The following is a 24,255-nucleotide window of genomic DNA, read 5'->3' as shown; positions in this document are numbered from 1 at the left end:
ATATGCAGAGTACATCATGAGAAACGCCGGGTTGGATGAATCACAGGTCGGAATTAAGATTATTGGGAGAATTATGAAGAACCTCAGATACGCAGACGATACCACCCTAATGGCAGAAAGCGAAGAGGATCTAAAGAGCCTCTTGCTGAGGGTGAAAGTGGAGAGTGCAAAAGCTGGTTTGAAAATCAACATTAAAAAAACGAAGATCATGGCATCTGGCCCCATCACTTCCTGGCATATAGAAGGGGAAGAAATGGAAGCAGTGACAGATTTTATTTTCTTGGGCTCCAAGATCACCGCAGACGGTGACTAGCCATGAAATTAAAAGACGCTTGCTTCTTGGGAGGAAAGCTATGGCAAACCTAGAGAGCATAGTAAGAAGCAGAGATATCACCTTGCCGACAAAGGTTCGTATAATCAAACCTATGGTTTTCCAAGTAGCAACGTATGGCTGCGAGAGCTGGACTATAAGGAAGGCTGAGCGCCAAAGAATTGATGCCTTTGAACTGTGGTGCTGGAGAAGACTCTTACGCGTCCCCTGGACTGCAAGGAGGTCAAATCAGTCAATCCTAAAGCAAATCAACCCTGAGTGCTCATTGGAAGGACAGATACTGAAGCTGAAGCTCCAATATTTTGGCCACCTAATGCGAAGAGAAAAGTAACTGGAAAAGACCCTGATGCTGGGAAGGATTGAAGACAAAAGGAGAAGGGGACAGCAGAGGATGAGATGGCTAGATAGCATCACTGATGCAATGAGTATGAATTTGAGCACATTCTGGGAGAGAGCAGATGACAGGAAGGCCTGGCGTGCTATGGTCCATGGGGTCACGAAGAGTCGGACACGACTTAACGACTGAACAACAACCACTGGATGGGAGTTGTAATCCAAAACATATGCAGGGGACCACATGGGGTGAATGGCTGGTCTAAACTGACTGTAGGCACCCCTAGCAAGGTATTGTAAAGGGGCCTTGTTGCTTATTAACCATGTTAATAAGACAAAGATGGTTATGTTGGATAGATCTAAAAGACAAATTTGGAGAATCAATGAGCATGAGATCTAGTAGAAGAGTTCCTACTATTTCATTTCTCCAAAAGTAGTGACTGCCACAAAAACTTTGAAGCCAGTGTGGCGTAGTGGCTAGAGTGTTGGACTGGGAGCCCAGAGATCCGGGTTCTAGTTCCCACTCGGCCATGGAAGCTCACTGGGTGACTTTGGGCCAGGCACAGACTCTCAGCCCAACCTACCTCACAGGGTTGTTGTTGTGAGGATAAAAGGGAGAGGAGGAGGATCATGTAAGCCGCCTTGGGTTCCTTGCAAGAGGAAAAAAGGCGGGATATAAATGCAATAAATAAATAAGTATTTAGAACAGGGATGGGCAACTTGTGGCCCTCCAGATGTTTTGGCCTATTCCCATGATCCCTCACCTTTGGCTATGCTTGTTAGTTCTGATGGAAGTTGTAGGCCAAAAGATCTGGAGGGCCATTAAGTTGCCTGCCCCTGACTTAGAAGAAAGGCTGACCAGCCAACAAATAGCATTTTAAGGTACAATGGGAGCAGCTTTTTTTAAATAATTATCCAAAATCTTACTCTGAGTTTCACAGTTGCTGGCATGGGCCTCCTGGATCATCCCGTTCCCCCCATTTCTCCCTCTCACTGCACTGGTGGCCACCTTGCCTGCCTGATGCTGTATCCCAGGGCGCTAGTCCTCTATAGGGGGAGGTAATCTACATGGGGGAGATGGATAACAGACTTGTTGAGGGGGAGGGGGAGCTGCTCAGGGTGAATAGTAGTTTCACCAATGGGGAGACAGAGACCAGCTTGGGGGAGTGGAGATAAGGGTGGTGGCAAAGAAGGAGGGAGCCATTGTGCCCTGGAATGAAGCTGCTGCTGAACCATGGCCCTTGGAATGGGCAGGTGGTGGCAGAAGCATGAAAGGTGGTGGATTCCCCCACCCCCTGCTTTTGCCCTTGAGGGCCCCAGTAGCTTCCACAGTGCTGGTTAGGGGGACATGCCTGTTTCCCAGGAGATGAATGGGTGGATTTGGTTGTGTTCCTGGCTGTCTGTCTGCCCTGCACTGCTTGTATGGACTGGACTTCCTTTTGCACACCTCAGATCAACATGTGCTCTCTTGCAATGCCTGATAATGTGGTGTTTGGCTTTGTAGCATGGTATATGTGCTTGGGGCAGTGGGGCACAGAGGTCTGCCTGTATTGCTAAGCAAGCTGTGGCTATAGGCTTCTAATTGGTTGCTGGCAGCATAATTTCCATGTATGCCAACGGTGTGGCCATTTTGGCCCTGGCAGCATTGTTTTTCTTTTCCTAGTGGCTGCCCTTTCAAGGCCAGAGGAATTTGGATGGAGCAGACTTTACACTGTGATAACTGCACATTGCTTCCTGGTGGATCTTTGTTCTGTCCATTTAAATTTAGTCCCAGGACTCATTTAAGGCAGATGTGGATAAGGCCCAGTTGTAAAAATAGACTGAGAAATATTTGTATATTATCAAATACAGCGAGGCTGAAGGAAATGAACCCCCCACTAGTATTATATGATAAAATTAACATCATAATCCTATACATGTCTACTCATACATGCATCCCATTGAGTTCAATGGGGCTTATTCTTAGGTAAGTGGGCATATAATTGCAGCTTAATGGCTCATTAAAATGTTTAATTGTTCTTTCAAAATTTCAAATCAGGAGCAAGACTTTTTTTTTTCATCTGGTGCCTTCTGCAGTTCTGGACAGTTATCATCTTAGGGCCATATGAACTGAAGAAGGCATTTACTGACCAAGGATATAAGTATTTAGACCATTTGTTATCCACCTAACAGATTTAATTTCTATTAGCAAATAGTAATTATTTCATGTTTCCATAGTGTATATCATTATGGATAAGTGATTCTTTTTCTTTTGCTGTTAATTTCTTCCTGTAATTTTATCTAACTTTATGTCCCAAATAGAAGCTGCTACTATCTTATTTCACTGTGTAACATGCATGACAGCATGAACTATGCTTGGTCTACCAACTTCATGCGTAGATGGTTGTGAGGGCCTAGTGATTCTTCTTCTTTCTGCCCAGAGAGCAAGGAGAAGAATGTGTGACTTATGCTGTGTATAGCACTTCAGTTTTTATGTCCACGCTGCATGCCACTCACTTATATGTCTTTCTTCCAATGGGTTACTGCTGCTACTGTTGTTAAAAAATGTATTTATTTATTTCAACATTTTGTATGTTACCGTTACAGGTAAAAATCTCTCAAGTCAGCTTCCACAAAAGATATTCAAACAATAAACTTCAATATAATAATACATCAATAAAAGTCAGCGTTAAACTAAACAAATTTAGAACTTCCATCCCAAGATACTAAAAACCAAGAGAAATACAGCGAAAATCACCCAGCAGTTAAAACCAATCAGCAGCAGTGCAAAAAATCTCTTATAAAAAGGCTATGGGAAACCAAGGGGTCTTTAAGGTATTTGTAAATGCCTGTAACAATGGGGCCTGCTGCACCTCATCTGGAAGTGTATTTCACAACCGCGGGGACATCACTGAAAATCTCCTACCTGCCAACCTCATTATTCTTACTGAGAGGCATGTGAGAAGGACCACAGTTGTAGATCTTAAAAAGTGTGGGCAGACTGATGGGGTGTGTGTGTTCTTTCTCTACCACCAGCTTTTCAAAGTGGCCAGGGGAGGGGGGAGGTTAAAAGAAAGCTTTAAAAAGGTAAGCACGCCCCATGGTAATCATTCCCCCCACAAACCATTTCAGAAGTTGACATGTGGCCCTCAAAACATCCACCCCCAATTTTCCCCTTGCAAATGGGGTGGTGTACTGAGGTGGCTGTTTCAATCCACGCCTAGTTTCAATAGCACAGAATGTGACTTCTGAATTGAGCGGGTGGTTCTATGTTATTTTCTCCATCCCTGTGTTGCACAATTTATCGCCATCTATGTGGTTTCTGTGTCTACAGCAGATGCTGGTGTCCCAGAACACAATAAGGCTGCAATCCTATATCCACTTACCTAGGAGTAACCCTCACTGAACTCAAGGAGACATTTCTGAGTAGACATCTACAATAGACAGTGTAAGAGATCTAAACATTACTTCTTCCATTGCTATGCACCTATTAGCATAGAAAACTATTTGTCAGGTCTTTTTATTGCCACTGCATTTCAAAGTTTCAGTAACACATATTTAGAAAATAAGTACAATATTCAGAAGTTGAAAAATTTCCATCCCGAAGTGAAGAACGGCTCATGAACATACTGAGTGACAGCAATTATGCAATAGGTTTTGGTTGATTAGAGCTCATCTTTAATGTTGACATCTTTTCCCTTCTTTTCTTTCTTGGCTTCCTTTCCCTTTGGTTCTTCCTTTTCATTAATTTTATTATACACTACATCTCGTCTTTCTCTTCTCTTCCATTCTCTCTCCTGTTTATCAGAACAAATTATAAGTGATCAACAGACTCAAACGTATAACATCAGTTGACAACCAAACTGTCAGTGTATGCAAAGCTTATGTCTGTTTTTAACAGAGTATACTTTGAGTGAACATTTTAATTTAAAATCTCATCATCCCCATCTGGCATGTCTTGCTTCATACTGATATACAAAAATTACAGAAGAATTGTAATGATACATCTGTGGCATGCAATTTGTGTGAACTGTTTATAAGCAAAAATATGCAAATTATCCCTAGTCTGTGTGGCTTTCATTAAGGAAGTTAATGACATGGTTTGCATGACAAGACAGCCCATTGTGGGGTAATTTATGCTCAAGGAGCTGTGGTGCATCCCAGCCGCCATTATGAAAATGCAATCCTGAACCCATAGGCCCCAACTGTGGGGCCTATGGGTTCACAGCCAGACTCTGATTCAGACTTAGAACAGGATAATTGGGGACCCAGTCCAATTGTGGGAAACTCAAGGCCTGGGAGCCTGGTTCTGCCTGGTGTCCCATCTGATTACCGGCCAAAGGAGAACGAGACTCCCTTTCAGCCACAGTTGCAAGATAAGGTCTTGATCAGACCTCTGATTTACAAGCTCAGAAATCTTCTGTGTCAACTGAGCAGAGGAGGAACTCTGTAGGGGAGGGAGCTTTTAGGAGTGTCACCCAAGTTGAGACACCCTCTCCGATATAGTGTCTCTTACAGGCCAGATTTCCCTGTCAGGATAGATTGTTAGAAAGGGTATTTTAGCAGCCCTTCCTGTATATTTAAACCAGTGTACACACTGGAGAGCCTTTGCTGGGAACAATGCCTAAACTGCCTGAAACACTTTCTCACCCGGACTTTCTGCAAACTCATTTCTGCCATGAAATGTGTGCCTTCATCTTTCATCACCCAGAATGCTTTCTTGTCTGGACTTATCCTGATTCTTGGACCCTTGTCTGCCTTGAAACATGTAACACTGAGATTCTGACGTAGAATCTATTGTTGCACTTAATCTCTCACTGTGTGTGAATTCTAGCCTTGGAATTGTCTCTTGAACAAAGTCTTAACTGCCTGAAGGACTTTCTTGCCTGGACTTATAAATATTGGACCTTTGTCTGCCTTGAATTCTGTACCATGTAATCCATGATCTGAACTATCTTGTTGGATTATGATGTGAACTTTGGACTCTTGACTGCTTTACATCTCATACCGTGAGCCGGTACTGAGGTTGATGAGCTCTCCTGGGAATGTCATCTTTCTTTGTCCAGAATGCTTCCTTGTTTGGACTTATCATAAACCTTGGAACTTGAATTCTGTATCGTGAAATCCATGATCTGAAGTATCCTGTGGGGCTTAGTTTTTAACTTGATACTGCATGAAAACTAGCCTTGGAACTGTTTCTTGAACTAAGCAATGTGCTGATAGTAAGTCCCTTTGCTATCTGATTGATGGAGCATTGTAACTTAAAAACATTAAGTTTTTACAGTGGGGTCAAGAAGTTCTTCTTGTAACCTGTTCTACTGCAATAAAATTAGAGCAATACGACAGTGGAACCAATTACCTAGGGAGGTGGTGGGCTCTCCCACACTGGAGGCGTTCAAGACGAGGCTGGACAGTCATCTGTCAGGGATGCTCTGACTTGGATTCCTGCATTGAGCAGGGGGTTGGACTCAATGGCCTTGTGGGCCCCTTCCAACCCTACTATTCTACTATTCTATGATTCTATAAAAGACCTCGCTGATATTTGAGTTTCTGTGTAAGCTTGTCAGCGCAAAGTAGAATGGCAGATCCGAACAGGTTATGTCCTGTGAACCTCGCTGCGGGGTTGTTGGTTTTTTTTGAGGATTAAACAACTTTTGCATAACCCTACAACAGACTGAGGGTTCTGCAATGTTTGTTTAGCCCTCAAATCCCCACTGGCCAGGTTTGTATGACACAACCCCCAGTCAGTGATTGCATATTCATAATGGCAACTGGCACATGTCACAGCTCCACAAGGGTAAATTAACCCATGATGGGCTGTCATGTTGTGCAAACTGGCGCACTAGGGTCAGTGTGTTCCTTAGGCAGCACAGGAACTTACCTGTGCAAAGCCAAATAATGCTATTCTGTTATTTTTAAAAATTGGAGTATTTTAGCTAGCTCTTTCAACAACAGTGAATATGTGCAAGAGTCAACATTAGCACAGGCTTATTTACTATTTATATATTTCCTGAAATAATCAATGTTTTTCACATTTCTTGATCATCCTTACAACTCCTCTATAACTTTCTGGCTCATGCTCTATTTTCTTAAACACAATGTGCCATGCTGCTTATGTTGTCATACAGGCTACAAAAACACCAATGAGAAAGATGTTGCAAATACAACTATATAACAATTTATGGAGAATGCATATTATTAAATAAGCAATTTCCCCTATAATTAGTCTGGCTTTCTTGTCTACCCAGATACCTTCTGATCATTTAAGCAGCTAAGTCCACACGAAATCTATTATTTTCTAATCCCCAAATCTAACAGAGTTAACTATTTTTATTGGTAAGTTAACAAAAGGAGGGTGAAAGTATTTTTCAAGACTGATAATGCAGTTATAAACTGTACATACTGCTTGTTCACCAACAAGATAAATCTGGTAAATTAAGGCAGATCCCTTAACAAAGCTAAAAACCTCTAGTTCATAGCTGGATGTCCATCACAACTTGCAACATTAAGATTTATTTATTCCTCAATGGCTCCTACTCCCTACTGTGTTCAATACTACAGCAGTTAGGGGAACCGGCAACTGAATATTGCAGCACTGAGTGTTTCTGCTTGTTGTTCTGGTCAATCAGGCATATCCTTCTTCACAATACTCCATTCCATTCCCCCTCCCACCTGTCCCCCCACCCCCAATAGTCAGTATTCTGTGGCCACCAACCCGTTTGGCTACGTACACAGCACTACTCATAGTCTAAACACTGAAAATAGAGAGAATGATGTTAACTATTATTTAATGCTGTTTTTATTCACAAACACATCCAAGAGAACCAGGGAACTATATATGTGATTATTAGATTCAAACATAAGGAGCAGATTTTAATTTTGTGAAATGCTATGTAGTTAACTTACATATGTGGCACCCCACATTTCATTTCCAGCATCTTCTGCGTATTTTTCATCATTTGTGATAAGAAAATTATCAAAGATTGTGCCAGACTTTCCCTGTTGGAAGTAAAGACAGAACTATAAGTGATTAACTGCACACAATCCAGCTTGATTTGCGGGGTATAAGTGAATTTTGTCATCAACCAGAACAGTCCGGACTGGTACCAGAAAAAACTCATAAAGGAAGTATAATATATTACAATGCTGATGCAATAAATCAATATAGTAACAAAAGAATGCTGCAAGACACTCTTGGATGAGATTGATTATCTGGCTCCATTTCAGTTGGGGTTCAGGCTGGGTTCTGGTACTGAAACATAGGTACTGTATGATTACCTATGTCGGGAGAGAGGCAGGGGGAGTGTGACCCTGTTGATACTCCTGGATCTTTCAGTGACTTTTGATAGCATCAACCATAGTATCCTTCTGGGGCGACTGTCTGAGCTGGGGGTGGCGGGTACTGCGTTGTGGTGGTTCCGCTCCTACTTGGATGGTTGGCTCCAAAAGGTGGTGCCTGGGGAATATTGCTCAGCCCCGTGGATTCTCCAGTATGGGGTTCCTCAGGTGTCGGTTTTGTCCCCCATGCCACTTAACATGATGAAACCGCTGAGTGGGGTCACCCGGAGTTTTGGAGCACATTGCCATCAGTACGCTGATGACACTTGGCTCAACTTCTGGTACAGCTGTGGATGTGCTGAATCAGTGACTGGGTGAGACAATGGACTGGATGAGGGCTAATAAACTGAAGCTCAATCCAGACAAGACTGACATGCTGTTGGTCAGTGGTTCTGACCAGATGGCGGGTGCTCAATCTGTTCTGGACAGGGTTGCGCTCTCCTTGAAGCAGTAGGTTCATAGCTTGGGGGTTCTTCTGGACCCAGCAATATCACTTGAGGCTCAGGTGGCCTCAGTGGCTCGGAGTGCCTTCTACTAGCTTCGGCTGGTGGCCCAGCTACGTCCCTATTTGGACAGGGATAACCTGGTTTCCGTAATCTATGCTCTGGTAATCTCCAGGTTAGATTTTTGCAATGCACTCTACGTGGGACTGCCTCTGAAGACTGTTCAGAAGCTGCAGCTTGTGCAAAATGCAGCAGCCAGATTAATAACTGGGACCAAAAGGTCTGAGCACATAAGACCAATTCTGGCCCACCTGCACTGGCTGCCTGTATATTTCCAAGTCTGATTTCAAGGTGCTGGTTTTAACGTATAAAGCTTTACATGGCTCAGGACAGCAGTATCTGATGGAATGCCTCTCCCGACCTGACCCTGCCCAGACACTGCGATCAACATCTGGGGCCTTCCTCTGAGTGCATTCTCCAAGGCAGGATCGGAGGGTGATGACAAGGGTCTTCTCAGTGGTGGCCCCCCAACTTTGGAACAAGCTCCCGAGGCCCACTGGGTGCCAACACTGTCATCTTTTTGGTACCAGGTTAAGACTGGCCTCTACTCCCAGGCGTTTAATGGCATGTAATGAGGCATTTATGCCAGTCATCTAAAGAAGTCTAGTATTGTACTGATACTGTTTTTAGCTGCTTCAATTGTTTTTAATTTTGTATATTTAAATTTTTATGCTGCATTTTATGCTGTACTTTTGTGCTGTATTTTATTGTTTTATGAATTATCATAAACCACTCAGAAAGCGTCCAATATTGGGTGGTATAGAAATGAAATAAATCATATTCCAGACTTTTAGGTACTAGTCCCTTAAATATACAGTACTCCATACTTTTCCAATAATTTGCAGCTATCATTTTTCATTTGTAAATTAATAATTTCTAGATCACAGTTATCTATTAGTCTAGGTGTTGTAGTTAACACAGCAGTACATCCTGACAGTTTATAATCTTAGAGTGGATATTGGCTTCCCAACCAGGAGTGGCATAGAAACTATGGGAACAATCTATTCCAGCTTCAAATTGTTGTGAAGAACAAGAAAAAAGTAAAGACAAACGAAAGTGGTGTCCATGTGAACTGGTCTTGCAGTATGCACTTCCTTCAAAAGGACACAACAGAATACTAACACTTAGATGATTTTGCCACTATTGCAGGCAAAAAAAGTATTTGCAGTGTATCCAACAAAGTTTACTCTAGAAAGCTACCATTATAGAAATATTAACAGAAATTATTTAATGAACTTCATCTACCAATTAAACATTCCCCTATTTTATTAAGTCCACAATTAATATTGACTTTTTACTCAAAAGAAGTATGCAGACGGTTTCATCATCTCATCCATTCTGGTTTCTCATGATCATCTCAGAGGCCACTTTCCCCAAATTATTTACTCCACAATAACCCTATTCCAGACAAAGTGGTTGGAGGAATCACAGCTAAGCAGATTCTTTAGAGGCTGTCCATGCAATTGTTTACTTAGTTACAGAGGTTGTAAGAGGGAAACGTGATAGAGATCATCTTTCTAAAATGAATGTGCAGCTTCATACTTTTTTTCTCCTAGATGAGAATGAGTCAAATTAGGAAGTTGGCCCAGTTTTCCAACTTAGTGCTTCAGAATACCATTAGGCATTGTTGTAAGTTATGGGTAATATCTTATGGTGGTGCAAGTCTAGTGCGAATCGCCACTTTTTTCCTTTGCACTAGCAGGCGATAACAACACTGTGTTAGCTTTGGGTGTGCCACCATTAGATACTACCCAATCTTTCTAAATAAGGAATGAATTCTTCAAATTGCATAATATACATACCTGTAAAATTTCTAAGCCAATGACACTAATGTTAAAGTATTTGTAAAGATTAGGATCTGGTACGTAATCTGGGTTGTCAACTTCTGGCTGGACCCATATGCCGCTATATTTGGGGTTTTTAATTATACGAGGTTTCCAAACGCCCTAAAAAAAGAATGTTTGAGACAATGTTGAATACCAGTTTTCAAACCCAGCTTAATCAAATATCTGTCAGTCAACATAAACCTTGAGTAAAAGTCTAGTGAAATAAAACATAATAAAGTGGAACGTACAAATATCATTTTTCTGTTCTGCCTCTGTCATAGTGAGGACTTAGTGTCATTGGGCACTGATGACACTTGGGTTACAAGGTGTCCACTATAGATCTGGGGTTTTCATCAAGATCTGGGGCAAGTCAGGTTTCCTTGGGGAAGCAGAAACGGGAATAGAACAGGAGCTCAGAGCAATGCTAGGGCTGGAAGCCAGACAAGCTTGCCAGTGACCTGGTTCACATGACTGCCAGTGCCCACCATGGCTTAAATACGCCACAGTGAGTTGTGGTTTGTGCCAGCCACCATTATGAATATTCAAGCTACGGCAGGTGGTCACCAAGTCTTATTGTTACATGTGAACCTGGGATGGACTGCAGTATTCAGTGACAGCCTGTGAATACCCATGGACTGCAGTATTCACAGTGACAGCCAACATGCACTGCAACCCACTGTGGGTTATTAACCCACCATTGCTGATCGTGTGAAATAGCCCTGTATGTTTCTCCAAGAAGCAGCAGATTGTGACTAAGTATTAAGTAGGGTTTTGGATTCCTTTAGGATGGTTGACCCCATCTCCATATTTCACTCTTAAGGGGGCTTGGGCTGTTTTAGCAGTATCAGGCTGCCATGAGTTGAGGTTGCCTTGGCATGCTGGTATCTTCATGGAAGGCATCCTCAGAGTCCAAGGGTGGCAATGCAGCCTCCTCTGGATGCAGGGAGCGGATTCGCTGGGGTCTTCCTGGGGAACTGAGTCCTGAGGAGGTGGAATCCTTATGATGCTTTTCTATAACTGAGTCCTCTCTGTGAACCGTTAACTCAGGAGCCTCTTCTTCTGAGGATGAGGGGTCAGAATCCTCCAAGGACAAGGTTTACTATGCACCATGACAATCATATGATAATGACATAATGAGTGACACATTATTTACAGTTTTGATTGTGGGCCCTTCCTGAAGACAATGCCAAGATAAATGTTATGGTACAATAAAAACAACCTTAAACTGTTGACTTGCACTTAAATCATTTCAAATACGACTATAATGTTTTAAGTGTGTTGCAGATAATGCTGAATGCTATCCATTTTATTATCATAATGGAAATAACAGGAACAGGAGAAAAAAGGAGCTGACAGGAAATGTGTGAATGGAATGGAGGAAGCAAGAAGATGTGGGGAAAAAGGCTGAAAGTAGAGACAATCAGAAATCTGAAAAGTTTAAAACTAAATGTTTGGAACCAATACATAATGGTGGCAAGAAGCCAATGCAGGGACTTAGGATGATGGGTGACAAATCATAATGGAAGAAAATATAGACAATGGTTTTAACCATCAATAGAGAAAATGTGGAGATGCTCAAAAGGAGGAGAGATAGGATCTAGCAAGTACCTGGAAATGGGCAGGGAAAAATAAAGAGAAGGAGAGGTGGAATCCAAACAAAAAGTGGTTCAAGAAGAGAACCAGTGCTTAAGGTATAGTGTCTCTAGATTAAATATCTACCAGGCTGTACTCATTATTATGTAAGCCTATACCAATCTTACTCTATACTCAGGGTTTGAAATCAGTGGTGCTGCCCACTCCCCATCCATGTCGTCATCCCAGTCATCTGGCTTCTTCACATCTGGGTCAGCAATTCTTTCTGGCTGGTCCCAGTCCTAAAACAGTAATGGTCAAGATAATCAATTAAGGGTGCAATCCTATGCTTGTTTAAATAGGAGAATGTGGATAGGATAATGCCGTGAGATTGTTAGCTCTAAGATGGATTTTAGCAGGAAGAGATAAAGCAAATGTTAATTATTTCTTTAAAATGCTTGCTCATTTTATACCACTGTTGGATGATAAGTTTATAAGAATTCACTGTTATTTTGCTTTCCCTTATATTTCTACAATTTAATAAATTAGCAATTGTACTTCCAATTACATGGCATTCAGCAAAAATCGCTGCAACCACCATCAGACATGGGAGTCAGTTTTTATTAAAATGACAAAACAAGACAAATATCTACTTCTGGTTATAACAGCCTTGTTGGCATCTGGATCTGATGAGGATCCACATCCCTGAATCTTCAGGCCCTGATCTCTGACAGTGCAGTAATGGCAAAAAAACACTGGATCCAGATTTAGGTGTGTGCAGCTGAGCTGATGGAAGCAGACTTGCCCACCCCCTCCTTCCATGGCAGCCCCACTATCTCCCTGAAAATGCTACACAGAGAGTTGGAGGACTCTGATAAATTATGTCACCTGTGGTGCGGGGAGAAGAGGGAATCCTCAAAAAATGGGGGTAGGCACCTTCCATGAGCGGGGTCCTTCCATCCACAGAATGTAGATCATGGATCCAACCCTTTGTGCTACCATAATTCTATAAGTATATTTCATCATGTATATTTTACAGTCCCCCATGCCCTGTCAGAGAGTCAAGATGCTGTGTTTCATTATGAAACGTCTATGGCTCTAAAACTGGTTTTCAGGAACCTTGTACCCTATTGACCATAAATATGATAATATAATGCAACATTTTATTATCATAGAACACTCAGGGAAGGGAACCTGCAAGACTGGTAAATTATATTGCAGTAGATATTTGTTTAAATCCATCCTTTCCATCCTTCAGAAGATGGAAGTTCTACAATTGTGGAGTAGCTATTACTAGGAATCTCCTCTATATGCCGTTGCCATTTGAATTTGGAAAGTGATGAATATCATTAAGACAGTATTTTTTAATTATCCCAGAAGACAGCAATGGGTCAAGATCTCTTTTCCCCTCCCTTGTTTCCAGTGGTTTTACTCTTTCACAGGGAAGCTGCCTTTCACTCTACTCCCAGGTATGAGGTAGGAGTCAGACAGGCTGAGTAGCACCTACAGAATTGCTCCAATTCAGAATGAAAACCTGCATGTGCTATCTGTATACACTAGCTGTCAATAGAATTTTCATTTGAGAAAGGCCATAGAGATATATCTTTGCCCGAGCCAAAGTAATGATCCATATAGTCCAGTACTGTTTTTTACCTGACAGCGGTCTCAGGTAGGGATCCTTCCCAGCTTTGCACTTTTAGTTACTTTAAATGGAAATATCATAGCCTGAATCATGAACCTTATGCAAATAAGGTATATGCACAACTGAACTTCAGCCCTTCCCACTACCAGAACTCTCCACTATATCTTTAGTATGCTAAAGACAAAAGATAAATACACTTGTTAGGCAGAAGATGCAACTACCCCACTAATTATTTAAAGATAATACTTCAGTTTCAGAAACATTACTAACTATTAGTAATAATAATATACTATTATTATGGATAAAGTCATTATGTATAGTATTATTAACTATTATCATTGAGATAAACATCTATGAATCAATTTAATTGTGCTTCCCTTCCTCCCTCCTGTACCCCAATGGAGACAGAGTGATCAGGAGGGATTAGGAAAGGGATGACACAAAATCCTTTTATTCAAAGACCCTTCTATTATTCCGTTTTAAACTATGAGGCATAGAATACTAAAATGTCACAAAGATCCAGTATCGATTTTAGAGTTTTAGAACTTAATCCCAACTCAGTGATAGGCTAGTGAATGATCGTAAGTAGCCTCTTTGATCTGTAAAACAGGAGCTATCATTGTGAGTTTACCTGAAATAAGCACTATTTAAATTATGAAAACAAAACAAATGGCGTCAATGTAGGCAACAAGAGACCACCAGTGGACAAATGTGACTAGTAGGGCAGCCAGTTTTGACATATAGAGTGTAAAGCCAAGATATTCAAAGTGAAATTTTACATCTGGTTTCTTGTCCATGGGATCTTCAATAGTTTCCCTTTCATCCCAGTCATCAGGTCTTGGCATATCAGGATCTATTATCTTCTTTGGAAGCAAGAAATCCCAATCATCTTCTAGGTTGCCAGCCTCAGTCACATAATTATCAATCTTCACTTCATATGTTAAATCTGGACGTACTATTAGAGTGTAGAGATGGGTAAAGTCGTCGGTCTCAAAAAAAGAAGAATAAAGATTATTACATAGCTATAGATAACTATTTCCAGTGTTCCAAACTGACTGTCAGTCTTGCCTATCAAATTTCACATAAACTAAATGAAAAATGGGTCTACTGATGTTCTGATTGTACTCTATCACTGGGTGAATAGTGTGGAGACCCAGAAAGTTGATGATGTGCTTATTATTGGGAAGGAACAGCCATAACCCATGGGTGGTATGCGTTAATAGGTCACAAGAGTGGCAACCATAACATTTGATACCCATCAGAATGGACACAATATGCCTCACCCTGCTTAAAGTTTATTCAGGCACTTGCCTTTCCACATTTCCACCAGCACTATCTTTTTGAGTCTGCTGTCAATTGCATCTTCTTAGAGCAATATTTTCTTATTTAATCCAATATATTCCATTATGTTACTTCTAATCTCTAGGATCTTGCACAACTTAATTCTGCCATTCCTAAAGTATTTCTGCTTAACTATTCTCCCTCATTTATGTCACAACCCATTTCTTTTTCAATGCATATTATTACCACAGCTAGTAACTTTATTTAAGGCAGAGGTCTTGAACCTCTTTCAGCTCGAGGGCTGAATTCAATTTTGGAGAAGCATTCAAGGGCTGCATTTGAATGGTGGGTGGGTCTGAAGGCAAAAGGAATGGGACTGAAATTTAAAAGATACCAGCATATTTTAGCATTAAGCTCTTATTAACAGTAACTTAGCCTTAGAAAAGGCATTTCAACCTTTTAGAATGGGGAAAAACCTGCACAGAAGCACCAAACAATTGGCGGTTGGGGGGGAAAGGGGGTGGCCATATGGGGAACCCCCAAGGGTGAGATTTGGCCTGTAAGTCTGAGGTTCAACACCCTTGATTTAAAGCATATTCTAGCCCTTATTACAGGCTTTGCAGTGGTTATCTCTAAGAGGCATCTGTGATTATTCTCAAGAAAATCAGTTCCTGTAGATTCATAGATGGATCTCTGAATGATCTCTATTCAGCCAGGGTCTAAAGAGAGAGTATGGGTTCCTCTCCCATTATAAAGTCTGAGCATAATCCTAAACATTTTTATTCAGAATCAAACCCCACTGAGTTCAATGGGACTTGCCCTCTGGCAAGTATGTAGAATACAGGCATTGCTAAGCAGTTAAAAGATTCATGGCCCAGGCCCATACGATACAAATCTGCATAAAATTTTCATATGCCAATTTAGATCTCTATATATGCAAATTTGGAAATAATCACTAGCATTTATTTAAATTTTGCAGAAGGCAAAGCCACTCAGTTAATTTCTCATCCAAATAATCTCAAATAAAATAAATGCTTTAATTAATTTGTACCATGCTCCAGATCATCCTATATCTGTAGTTCCTGTTCAATTACAATTAATTTGCAATCTCTCACCATCCCTTCTCCCTCCTCTTCTCTCTGTCTTTCCCTCCTGGAGGAAAATTGACCTCACCCCATGCAATTAAGCTTGGAAGAAAAGCTTAAACTGGCACAAGTGGAAGATTTTTTCCACTAAGATTAACTGCCATTTGGGAGGTGGATTGGGGGTGGTCAGAGCATGCAGGGAGGGGTTAACCCTTCTCAACTGGGATCCACCTGGAAATCCTGTATCTGGGAAATAGTTCCAGGGCCCAGACCTAGCAATGCCTCTGATGTATACAACTGCAGCTTAAGTGAACCACTGATTATGTATTCCTTGCTCTCCAGTGTAATTGTAGCATAGGTTCCTGTCCCTTAAAAATTAGGGTTCTTGAGAATAAGCATTTTGCAAACTTTCTGTATGGCTTGGTGTTAGCTTCTGGCATTTGAAATAGTCTATAACGTACCAAGCTTGATCTAGTATTAAGGGCTCCACACTTGGAGGCGCTACAGAGGGGGAGAGAAGGAGGCTGGAGAGGCCTCAGGATAGCTCACATCCTGGACACTCCAGACTTGTCCCCTCCCCACCCACCAGAACATCACCTTCTCCCCTGCTCGGAGGTTGCTTTTCTGACCTTGTAGAGTGGCTGGCATGGTTCTTTCCATGATGGCTGCGAGGGGGCAGATCTTAACTCCCCTTTCCAAGGTTGGAATACTGTCTCCATCCTTGCAGGGGGGAATCTGAACAATCCTATGGCTCCTCAGATACTGTCGAGGGGCCATAGGATCGCTCCCTAAATTAGTTTTGAAGCAACTTCTTTGCTCAGATTTTTATATAACAGTGTTCTTACTGTTGCTTATGTGCTGAGAGTAGAATTATAAGACAGAAATATGCAAAACCCACAAACAATTAACGGGAAAAAGAAGCCATGCAATAAAATTAGGCATCAATAAGGTTTCTGATACCAAGAAAACACTGATTATACCTCACATGTGATATTTTTTTTAATCAAGTAGTACTCATCTTTATAGTTGAAGATAACCTGCACTATTTTTTTGTGTTCTCCACATATATCGGGACCTAGAAAAAAACAACAACACTCTAAAGATCCAAATAATTTTGGTCACAGTTGTACCTGAACAAATATGAATGACTCAGTTTAATGATAGTTTCAATGCAGATGTAATGGAGACATCTTCTTTTAATAGTACTTTCATTTCATACTTTGCTGTCTTCCGAGAACCAACATTTTATTATTTTATTATTTATTTAGGGAGCAATCCTATGTGTTGCACTCTGGGTACTCATAAGCCCCCAGACTTGGAGGCTTATGAGTATCCTATGCAGAGAGGGAAGTGCCTTGTGCCTTCTGTGCTGCATTTTAACTAGAAGGTGATTTCACCTGTATAGTGGAGGCTTCAGGGAGGGGGAGGGAAGGAGGCTGGGGCAGCAATAGGAAAAGGCATAAGCCAGCAGCCCCAGCCTCTTCCCTTCCCTGCCTCCAGGAATGCTCCTTTTCCCCGTCTCTGCGCTCCATTTACCAAGCACGGTTCTCTCCACAGTGGCTATGAGGGGGAGGGAAGCGTGGTTTCCTGGTTCTGAGCTCGGACCCCGGCCTTTGAGTGTGGAGCCAGGAAACAGAAAAATCCTATGTCCCCCAGATGCTGTCTAGGGGACATAGGATTGCTCCCTCAAAAGGTTCTATCCTGCTTTATTCCACCAGGTGGAATCAAAGTGGATCACAAAATAAACCACATATAAAATAAACATATAAAAACAGCATAATGATGTGTATAAGAAAATCATATAAAGGAACAGCACTGAACACATATCAAACTAAAAACATTCAGCCAAAGGCCTTTGTAAACAACCATGTTTTAGTCAGGTGCTGAAGGCATACAACATCAGGGTGTGATGGATCCCACTTGAAAGAGTGTTCCACATGGGGACCACTACAGAAGAGACTCTGCTTCTAATAGCAACTTGTCTTGTCACTGACAGCTGAAGAATCTGAAACAGGTCCTCAGATATTGGCTAGAGCATGAGGGATGAAGAAGATGGAAGGAGGAGGTCCTTAAGGTATTCAGATCCCACTTAGGGCTTCATAAGTTAAAACTCAGAACCCTGAATTAAGCCTAGAAACACACTCGCAATCAATGTAGTTCAGACAAAATAATATGCACCTTGTGCCAGTCTACAATCTGGTTGCAACATTCTGCACCGGTTGAAGTTTCTGGACTCTTTTCAAGGGCAGTCCTATGTAAAGTGCAGTAAGTTCAGAATGGACAAAAGGAAATATTATTTTACACAATGCCTAGTTAACTCATTGAATTCATTGCCAAAAAAAGTGTGAATGGCCACTATTTTCAGTGTTGTTAAAAGGTTTAGACCTAACCTTGGAGTCTATTAGAATCAATAGTCTATTGATAACTATTAGTCTTGATAGCTAAATAAAATCTCCATGTTCATTTATTTATTTGAACTATTGTTATTCCACTCCTCAGTCAAAAAGGCTCCTAGAGTGGCTTACATATAATCAATTAAACAAGACAGTCCCTGCCTGCTGGCTTACAATCTAAAATGACATGAAACACAAGAAAAAAGGAATGAGGAGGGAAGGGGTGGTGGTGGTGGAATTAATTCTTTTAGCAGGCCTGTTGGAATGGCCCTGCTCTCCCCCTCATCTCAGCCCGCTGGAATGGCTGGTGGTGGTGACAGTTCAGGAAGGAGGAGCCTTCATGAGGGGATCTTCAGCAGAGCTGGTGGAATGGCCCTGGTCTCCCTCTCATCTCTCTCCCAACAACTTTCTGGAATGACTGCTGGTTTAGAGAACTATGCTTCTGAATATAAAATGCTGGGGACATATAACAGGGGAAGACTGCTGGCTTTATACCCTGCTTGCAGTCTTCCAGGAGGCATCTAGCCAGCCACTGTTAGAAACAAAATACTGTTCTAAATGGACCCTCAGTGTGATCCAGCAGTTCTGATTCAGAACTTCCTATGTTCTTTTGATATAGAACTTGCTGTGAACTCATTCATTATGTTTTGTAAATATAAAGGGGATTTTCACCAATATGTACAATGATATAGTCAAGAAGGACAAAATTTCTCATATCACTAAGGCCAATTCTCCCCTGATTTGCACTGACATAATATTACTGCATAAAAAGGATATTTGACCATTGACCAACAGACATTTAATAGAACTTACCAAACATAATATAGTACTTTGAATCTTCATTCATAGTCTCTTGATTCAAGTCTGCAGAATAAAGTTTAATGTAGGCACCACCACAATCAACGTGTTGGTCATATTTTACTGTGTACTGAAGCACTAAGGTCTGGCCTTCATTGTTGAAGGGCCGAAACCTTGCTGACACTGCATAATACTTGGTGTCTTGAGTTGCCTGCAGACCTATAAAGACAAATTGTGGTGGATCTAAATAAAGGTACTGTTTAAATGTTTTATTGCACTCTCTCACACACAGACAAGTATAATTCCTTTTATGTGTGATTAAATCAACACAACTGTGAGGACAATCTGATACTATGTTAGTCATGATTATTATAACTAATCTCTTGCCAGATATTTTGTTAATGAGAGCAGGAACCATGAATGTACAAAATGCTGATTATTGAGGAAAATTCCAAACTTGTTGAAATATTAGTCAAGAAATTGTTTATACAGCCTTTATGTTAGTGAGAAAATAGAAAAGGCAAGTGAGAGATAAAGAAACAAAGAGGAAATGTAGATTTCTAAAAAAATCAAAAGTACACTTCAATACACTGGTGCATCCAAGGACCATATTGCTTGGAATCCTTTTAAACCATATACGAATGAGAGGGGAGCTGTTCAGACATAATGCCAAACATCTAAACAACCTCCCACTTATTCATGTCATGTTTAAAGGAATATCAAGAAACACGAGCCTTGCTTTTTTCAGACCATGGTTTGGCATTAGGCAACAAGAACCCATGACTTGTGTACCCTTTCTGGGTTTTTCAGAAAGCACTGAATTCTGGAATTTTTTTCAGTGCCCTATCTGTCATGCCCCTACTGGAGAAATTGCCTTCAGAGGAGGAGCTAGAGATCCCAGAAACAAAGAGGAGCCCATGTCAGAAGATTAGGAGGAGCCTGGGCCCTTGGGGGAGATGGCTGCAGGTCCATCCTTACATGTGGGGGGGGACTGGGACTCTGTCTCTGCGACAGAGGATGAGCAACCACCTAACCCCTGAGAGTATCAACATCTCACGAAGCCGGCCAAAACAACCAGTCTGAGAAGAAGTGTCCATTTGCGAAGGAAGGCTCCTCATGAGTAAAGGACTCCTAATGAGTAGGGCCTTACTAATGAGGACTTCTTCCAGAAGCCTCTGATGTACTGTAGCTGAGTCTTGGGTGGGGTTCTGGAACTCCAGCTTATAACCCTCAGTCCTAGGCAGGGAAGGCTGCTGAGGTGGTTGTCATGGGGACTTTTCAGCCTTAATTTGCCATTATTTTGAAGAAAGAGAGCATGAGAGAGAGCTCACGCTGTTGGAGCAACACCTTATTTCAGTTCCCAGTACCCTGAAACCTTACTTCTCCTTGGACTAATCTTTTGCGCTACTGATTCCTGATAAGACTGTTCCTTGGATTGTGTTTGCATTGGCCCGTTGGCCTGTGTTGTTCACCTCTAACTGTGTTTTGACATCTGAGATGGATTTGCCCCATAGACTGTCTCAGGACTGAGCCTGAAGCAGCCAGAGCAGGACACTATCTGATTTAACATGTTTGACATATTAGTAAACAGAGTTTTAAAAGTACAGCATGTTAATTTTACTTGCTGCATAAATATCCCAAAAGTATTTTGAGTATTTTAATGAAAATATTTTATAAGGAAAACATTCAATAAAGCACACTAACAGTGCAATCGTATACATATCTGCTCAGAAGCAAGTCTCACTGGCTGGGTGCAGACATAATGGTAAGTCATGGTGGGTAAGCAGCCTGAGCTGCCCATGACGGGCTAGCGTGTCATGTGGGGGGTGTTTTTCCTGCCCACCATGGGTTAATTTCCCCAATTAAGCCACCCTCATAAGCCATGCTTTGCAGTAAGGGTTATTTTACATATGGTGGGTTAGCATGTTGTCTGTCACACCAGTGTGGGTTATGGAGATTACCTACAGAGCTGCTCAGCAAGAGCAACCAAAAGCGCTTCTGCCACTCTACTCCTCTCAAGCAAACTCTATTCCTGCCGGAAAGGAAACGGATACTTGCCTAGCTGGGCGGGAGGACTACAGGAGGAGGGGCAAGGGTGTGTGCGAAATAAACTCCTCTGTCTAGCATGTTTGCCTGACTGTCTGATGAGAGCACACTAGGTTGTTTGCATAACCACCTACCCAGCACAGGTTGCTACCCACCTTGGGTTAGCGTGACATGTGAACAGCCCCACTGGGTGTAATTGTGCTTACTCAGGTAAGTGTGTAAAGGACTGCAGCCACAATATTATATTCAAACAAAATCAAAGATTGACACTGATTATTTGGATCCATTCCAATCTGGCTTCTGACCTTGGTTGTCCTAGAACATGACCTATGCCAGGGAATGGACAGGGGGAGTGCAACCTGAAGCATTGAGTGGCTTTCAATACCATCCATCTCTTCTGAGGTGGGACTCGGAGACACACTGTTATAGTGGCTCCAGTTCTTTTTGGCAGGGTGGACCAAGAAGGTGGTGCTGGAGAACTTCTGTTCCATTTCATGATCACTGGAATTGAACAGAACTGAGGTGTGTATTTTGCAAGCAGGAGAGCAGCTTACTTGTGAATAGATATGCAGAGGCTTGATATTTGGGATGCTATTTGAAAGTACTGCTGAGTGATTCAGTCCTTCTGAGTAAACATGCAGAGAAGCCTTGTCCTGCATACTTCAGAGTATACATACAGAAGCTTCATCCAGCTTAGCTCTGAGGAGGCTTAAAATGGTAATCTGCTGCCCCCAAGATCTTTCCCATAGTTTCCCACCCCTGCAGTAAGCAGTAACGTTCCACACAAATCTCATTTTTCACAATTGCCTGAGAAAAAAATGCATTCCTTTACCTCTATCTTTTTCTCTATCTCCATAAAATCTTCCTGATCCTATCCGAAATTTACCATAATCACTTCTATGTTTAGACTGGACCCACCGTTTCTGCCATTCATCTGAAAAAAGAAAGTAGCAATACAGTTAATAAAAAATAGTAAACAGCTATTTTGCATTATGTGAAATGTTATGGACTCATGAGTATGAACTTATCCTTGGAGAGACAGTTTTTAACAACCACATGACAAGGTGGGATTTGACTCACTAACAAACATAGAATTATACTAGAGCACCCACACAACAGCAACTACACCTTTCTTATTTACAAAATTCTTTGAAGAAGTATAAAGCAAAAACCCTTATAAGTATTCTTATTGAAGCCTGTATTACATTTAGTTAAAAACAACCTGCCCCCCGCCCCAAGTATTTTACTCAGAAATGCTTAACTATCACAAAAGCCTACATTTAATTCCATCTGGAGCTTGAGACAACTGCTCACAGGTCCCAAGGGACCATCAGTACATGTTGAATCATGTCTGGTGAATTGCCTGGTTTATTTCATATTTAAGCCACTGAACATAGGACTAAACCTTCAAACAAATGTAATAAAAAGGCTGATTCAGTTAGCATTTCACCCATTTTATGAGGGAATCTCAGTGTGGGCTAAATGTAATTCAAGATGGAGATTAGTTAGTCAACATTAATTCCTTGGAAGAGCAAGTCTCCAAAAGCAAGGATGGGAACAGATGCAACATCTTGTACTGATCTTCTCATGGGACATAAAGAGACTGGGAGAAGGGAAGAAACAGTTGAAACAATCTCTATTGATCTTCCCATGGGATATAAAGAAGAAACTGGGAGAAGAGAGGAAACAGGGTGGGAGGTGGATGAAAGACATGCAACATGTCCTCTCCCATACTTTGGTCTGTGTCTTCCTAAGAAACAAATCTTCAAGAACAATTAAGCAAAGCCAAATCAAACTGAAACGCAAAACCTAGCATCACATTATTAATATATTTGACTTTGCCTCCATATACAGTAGTACTGTAAATAAAATTGTAATCTACAGAGGACTGATATAAAGGAAAGAGTCTTAAATTAGGATAGTTAATACATATGCTTCTCTCTCTTTTTTACACAGACAGCATATTCTAGACAGCATACTCTAGTTGTTGCAGGAGAGACAATGGAAATGCTTCATTTTTATTCTCCTTTGAAGACTAATTTTGGTTACCTAGTCTTACAGTATTAACTCCAGATACATTGTGCCCTGAAATACCAGATAGCATCAGCTACAGACTCCTCATGTCCACCCGGTTTCCCCCTTTCTTCCACACATCACTCAGTAAAATTGTAGTACAGCTGCCTCTGCATATTAGTTCTCCTACCCTCAGGAAAATGTAGCTAAAATCCAGTATTCTCTCTCATTTCTGTTCTATATGGTTTTCCATAGTGGTAGTACACACACATATAAGTCAGTAGAAGAGATGATTTCACAGAAAAGTCATATTTCACAATTATTTATCAATTCACTTTTTTAACTGTAAAAACTATGAAATCAATCAATAAACCATCTCTTAAAATGAAGGAGACTATATAGATTGAAGAAGACTTAGATGTCAACAGTTTCATTCTAGGACAGAGAAAAAGCAAAATATCACTTACCCTCATCATCAAACTCTTCCCTAAAATACTCTTTTGTTATAATTTGTTCCTGCTTCTCTACTACAGTGGAAGAGCTATCAGCATTGTCTGCTAGGTCCCCCAATACCAGCCCTATCAAAAAGGCCCCTAAGCAAATCAGCTTCATTACTGATATCATAATAACTTAGTATAGTTAAAGTTGTAGGTGGCTTCTTTAAATTGCACTAGGAAGACTCCAGTAACTTGTCCTCAGAAATCTCTAACTGCTTCTCCTGACGCAAAGCTACTATGGTCGCCACACTGATGGATCCCTCCCATTGGCTAGAATACATGAATAATTATGCTACAGGGACCAATCAGAAGAGACCACGCAATTGGACCAGCACAGAAACTACCTGGAATGTCTCAAGGGAAATGAATTCTGAAGACACAGGTGCCCTGACCTAATTCAAATGAATTCACACTCAGCAAATGCATTGGCTCCCTACCAGAGAGAAGTCTTTGGAAGTACAGTCAGCATTCTGCAATCATAAATATTTTTTGAGAAGGCTGCAATTACAGTGTTCAAAACCTAAATGGAAATAATGTAAAATACCTGTAAATAACAAATAATTCCATTATTTCTTAATCTACAACCATTCCCTTGATTCAGGGTATAGAATAATAGTA

General features: G+C 41.2%; 1 protein-coding gene across 1 annotated transcript; it reads right to left on the bottom strand.

The window, feature by feature from the left end:
* Positions 1 to 3,196: 3,196 nt before the first annotated feature.
* On the bottom strand, positions 3,197 to 23,825 carry LOC146348178 (calreticulin-like). Its single transcript, XM_084852519.1, has 9 exons — positions 23,608 to 23,825; positions 21,960 to 22,061; positions 19,097 to 19,300; positions 16,871 to 16,965; positions 14,304 to 14,513; positions 12,071 to 12,184; positions 10,287 to 10,430; positions 7,550 to 7,642; positions 3,197 to 4,440 (listed from the first exon to the last, which is right to left on the bottom strand). Exons 1-9 carry the CDS (start codon positions 23,762 to 23,764, stop codon positions 4,309 to 4,311), a joined length of 1,251 nt encoding a protein of 416 aa, XP_084708645.1. The 5' UTR covers positions 23,765 to 23,825; the 3' UTR covers positions 3,197 to 4,308.
* Between the last annotated feature and the right edge of the window lie 430 nt (positions 23,826 to 24,255).

The sequence above is a fragment of the Heloderma suspectum genome, chromosome 4, assembly GCF_057233095.1.
Source record: "Heloderma suspectum isolate Gila_16-S chromosome 4, 16-S_ref, whole genome shotgun sequence".
NCBI classification, from domain to species: domain Eukaryota; kingdom Metazoa; phylum Chordata; class Lepidosauria; order Squamata; family Helodermatidae; genus Heloderma; species Heloderma suspectum.
This window is presented reverse-complemented; position numbering and strand designations above follow the sequence as displayed.

What these genes read in the sequence shown, in the direction of transcription:
- LOC146348178 (XM_084852519.1), bottom strand. Translation starts at nt 23,764, where the DNA reads ATGATATCAGTAATGAAGCTGATTTGCTTAGGGGCCTTTTTGATAGGG. An exon ending in AGATAGAGAAAAAGATAGAG is followed by an intron (nt 19,301 to 21,959) that starts GTAAAGGAATGC and finishes TTGTCTTTATAG; the next exon opens with GTCTGCAGGCAACTCAAGAC. An exon ending in TTTCAAACCCTGAGTATAGA is followed by an intron (nt 10,431 to 12,070) that starts GTAAGATTGGTA and finishes TTCTTTTTTTAG; the next exon opens with GGCGTTTGGAAACCTCGTAT.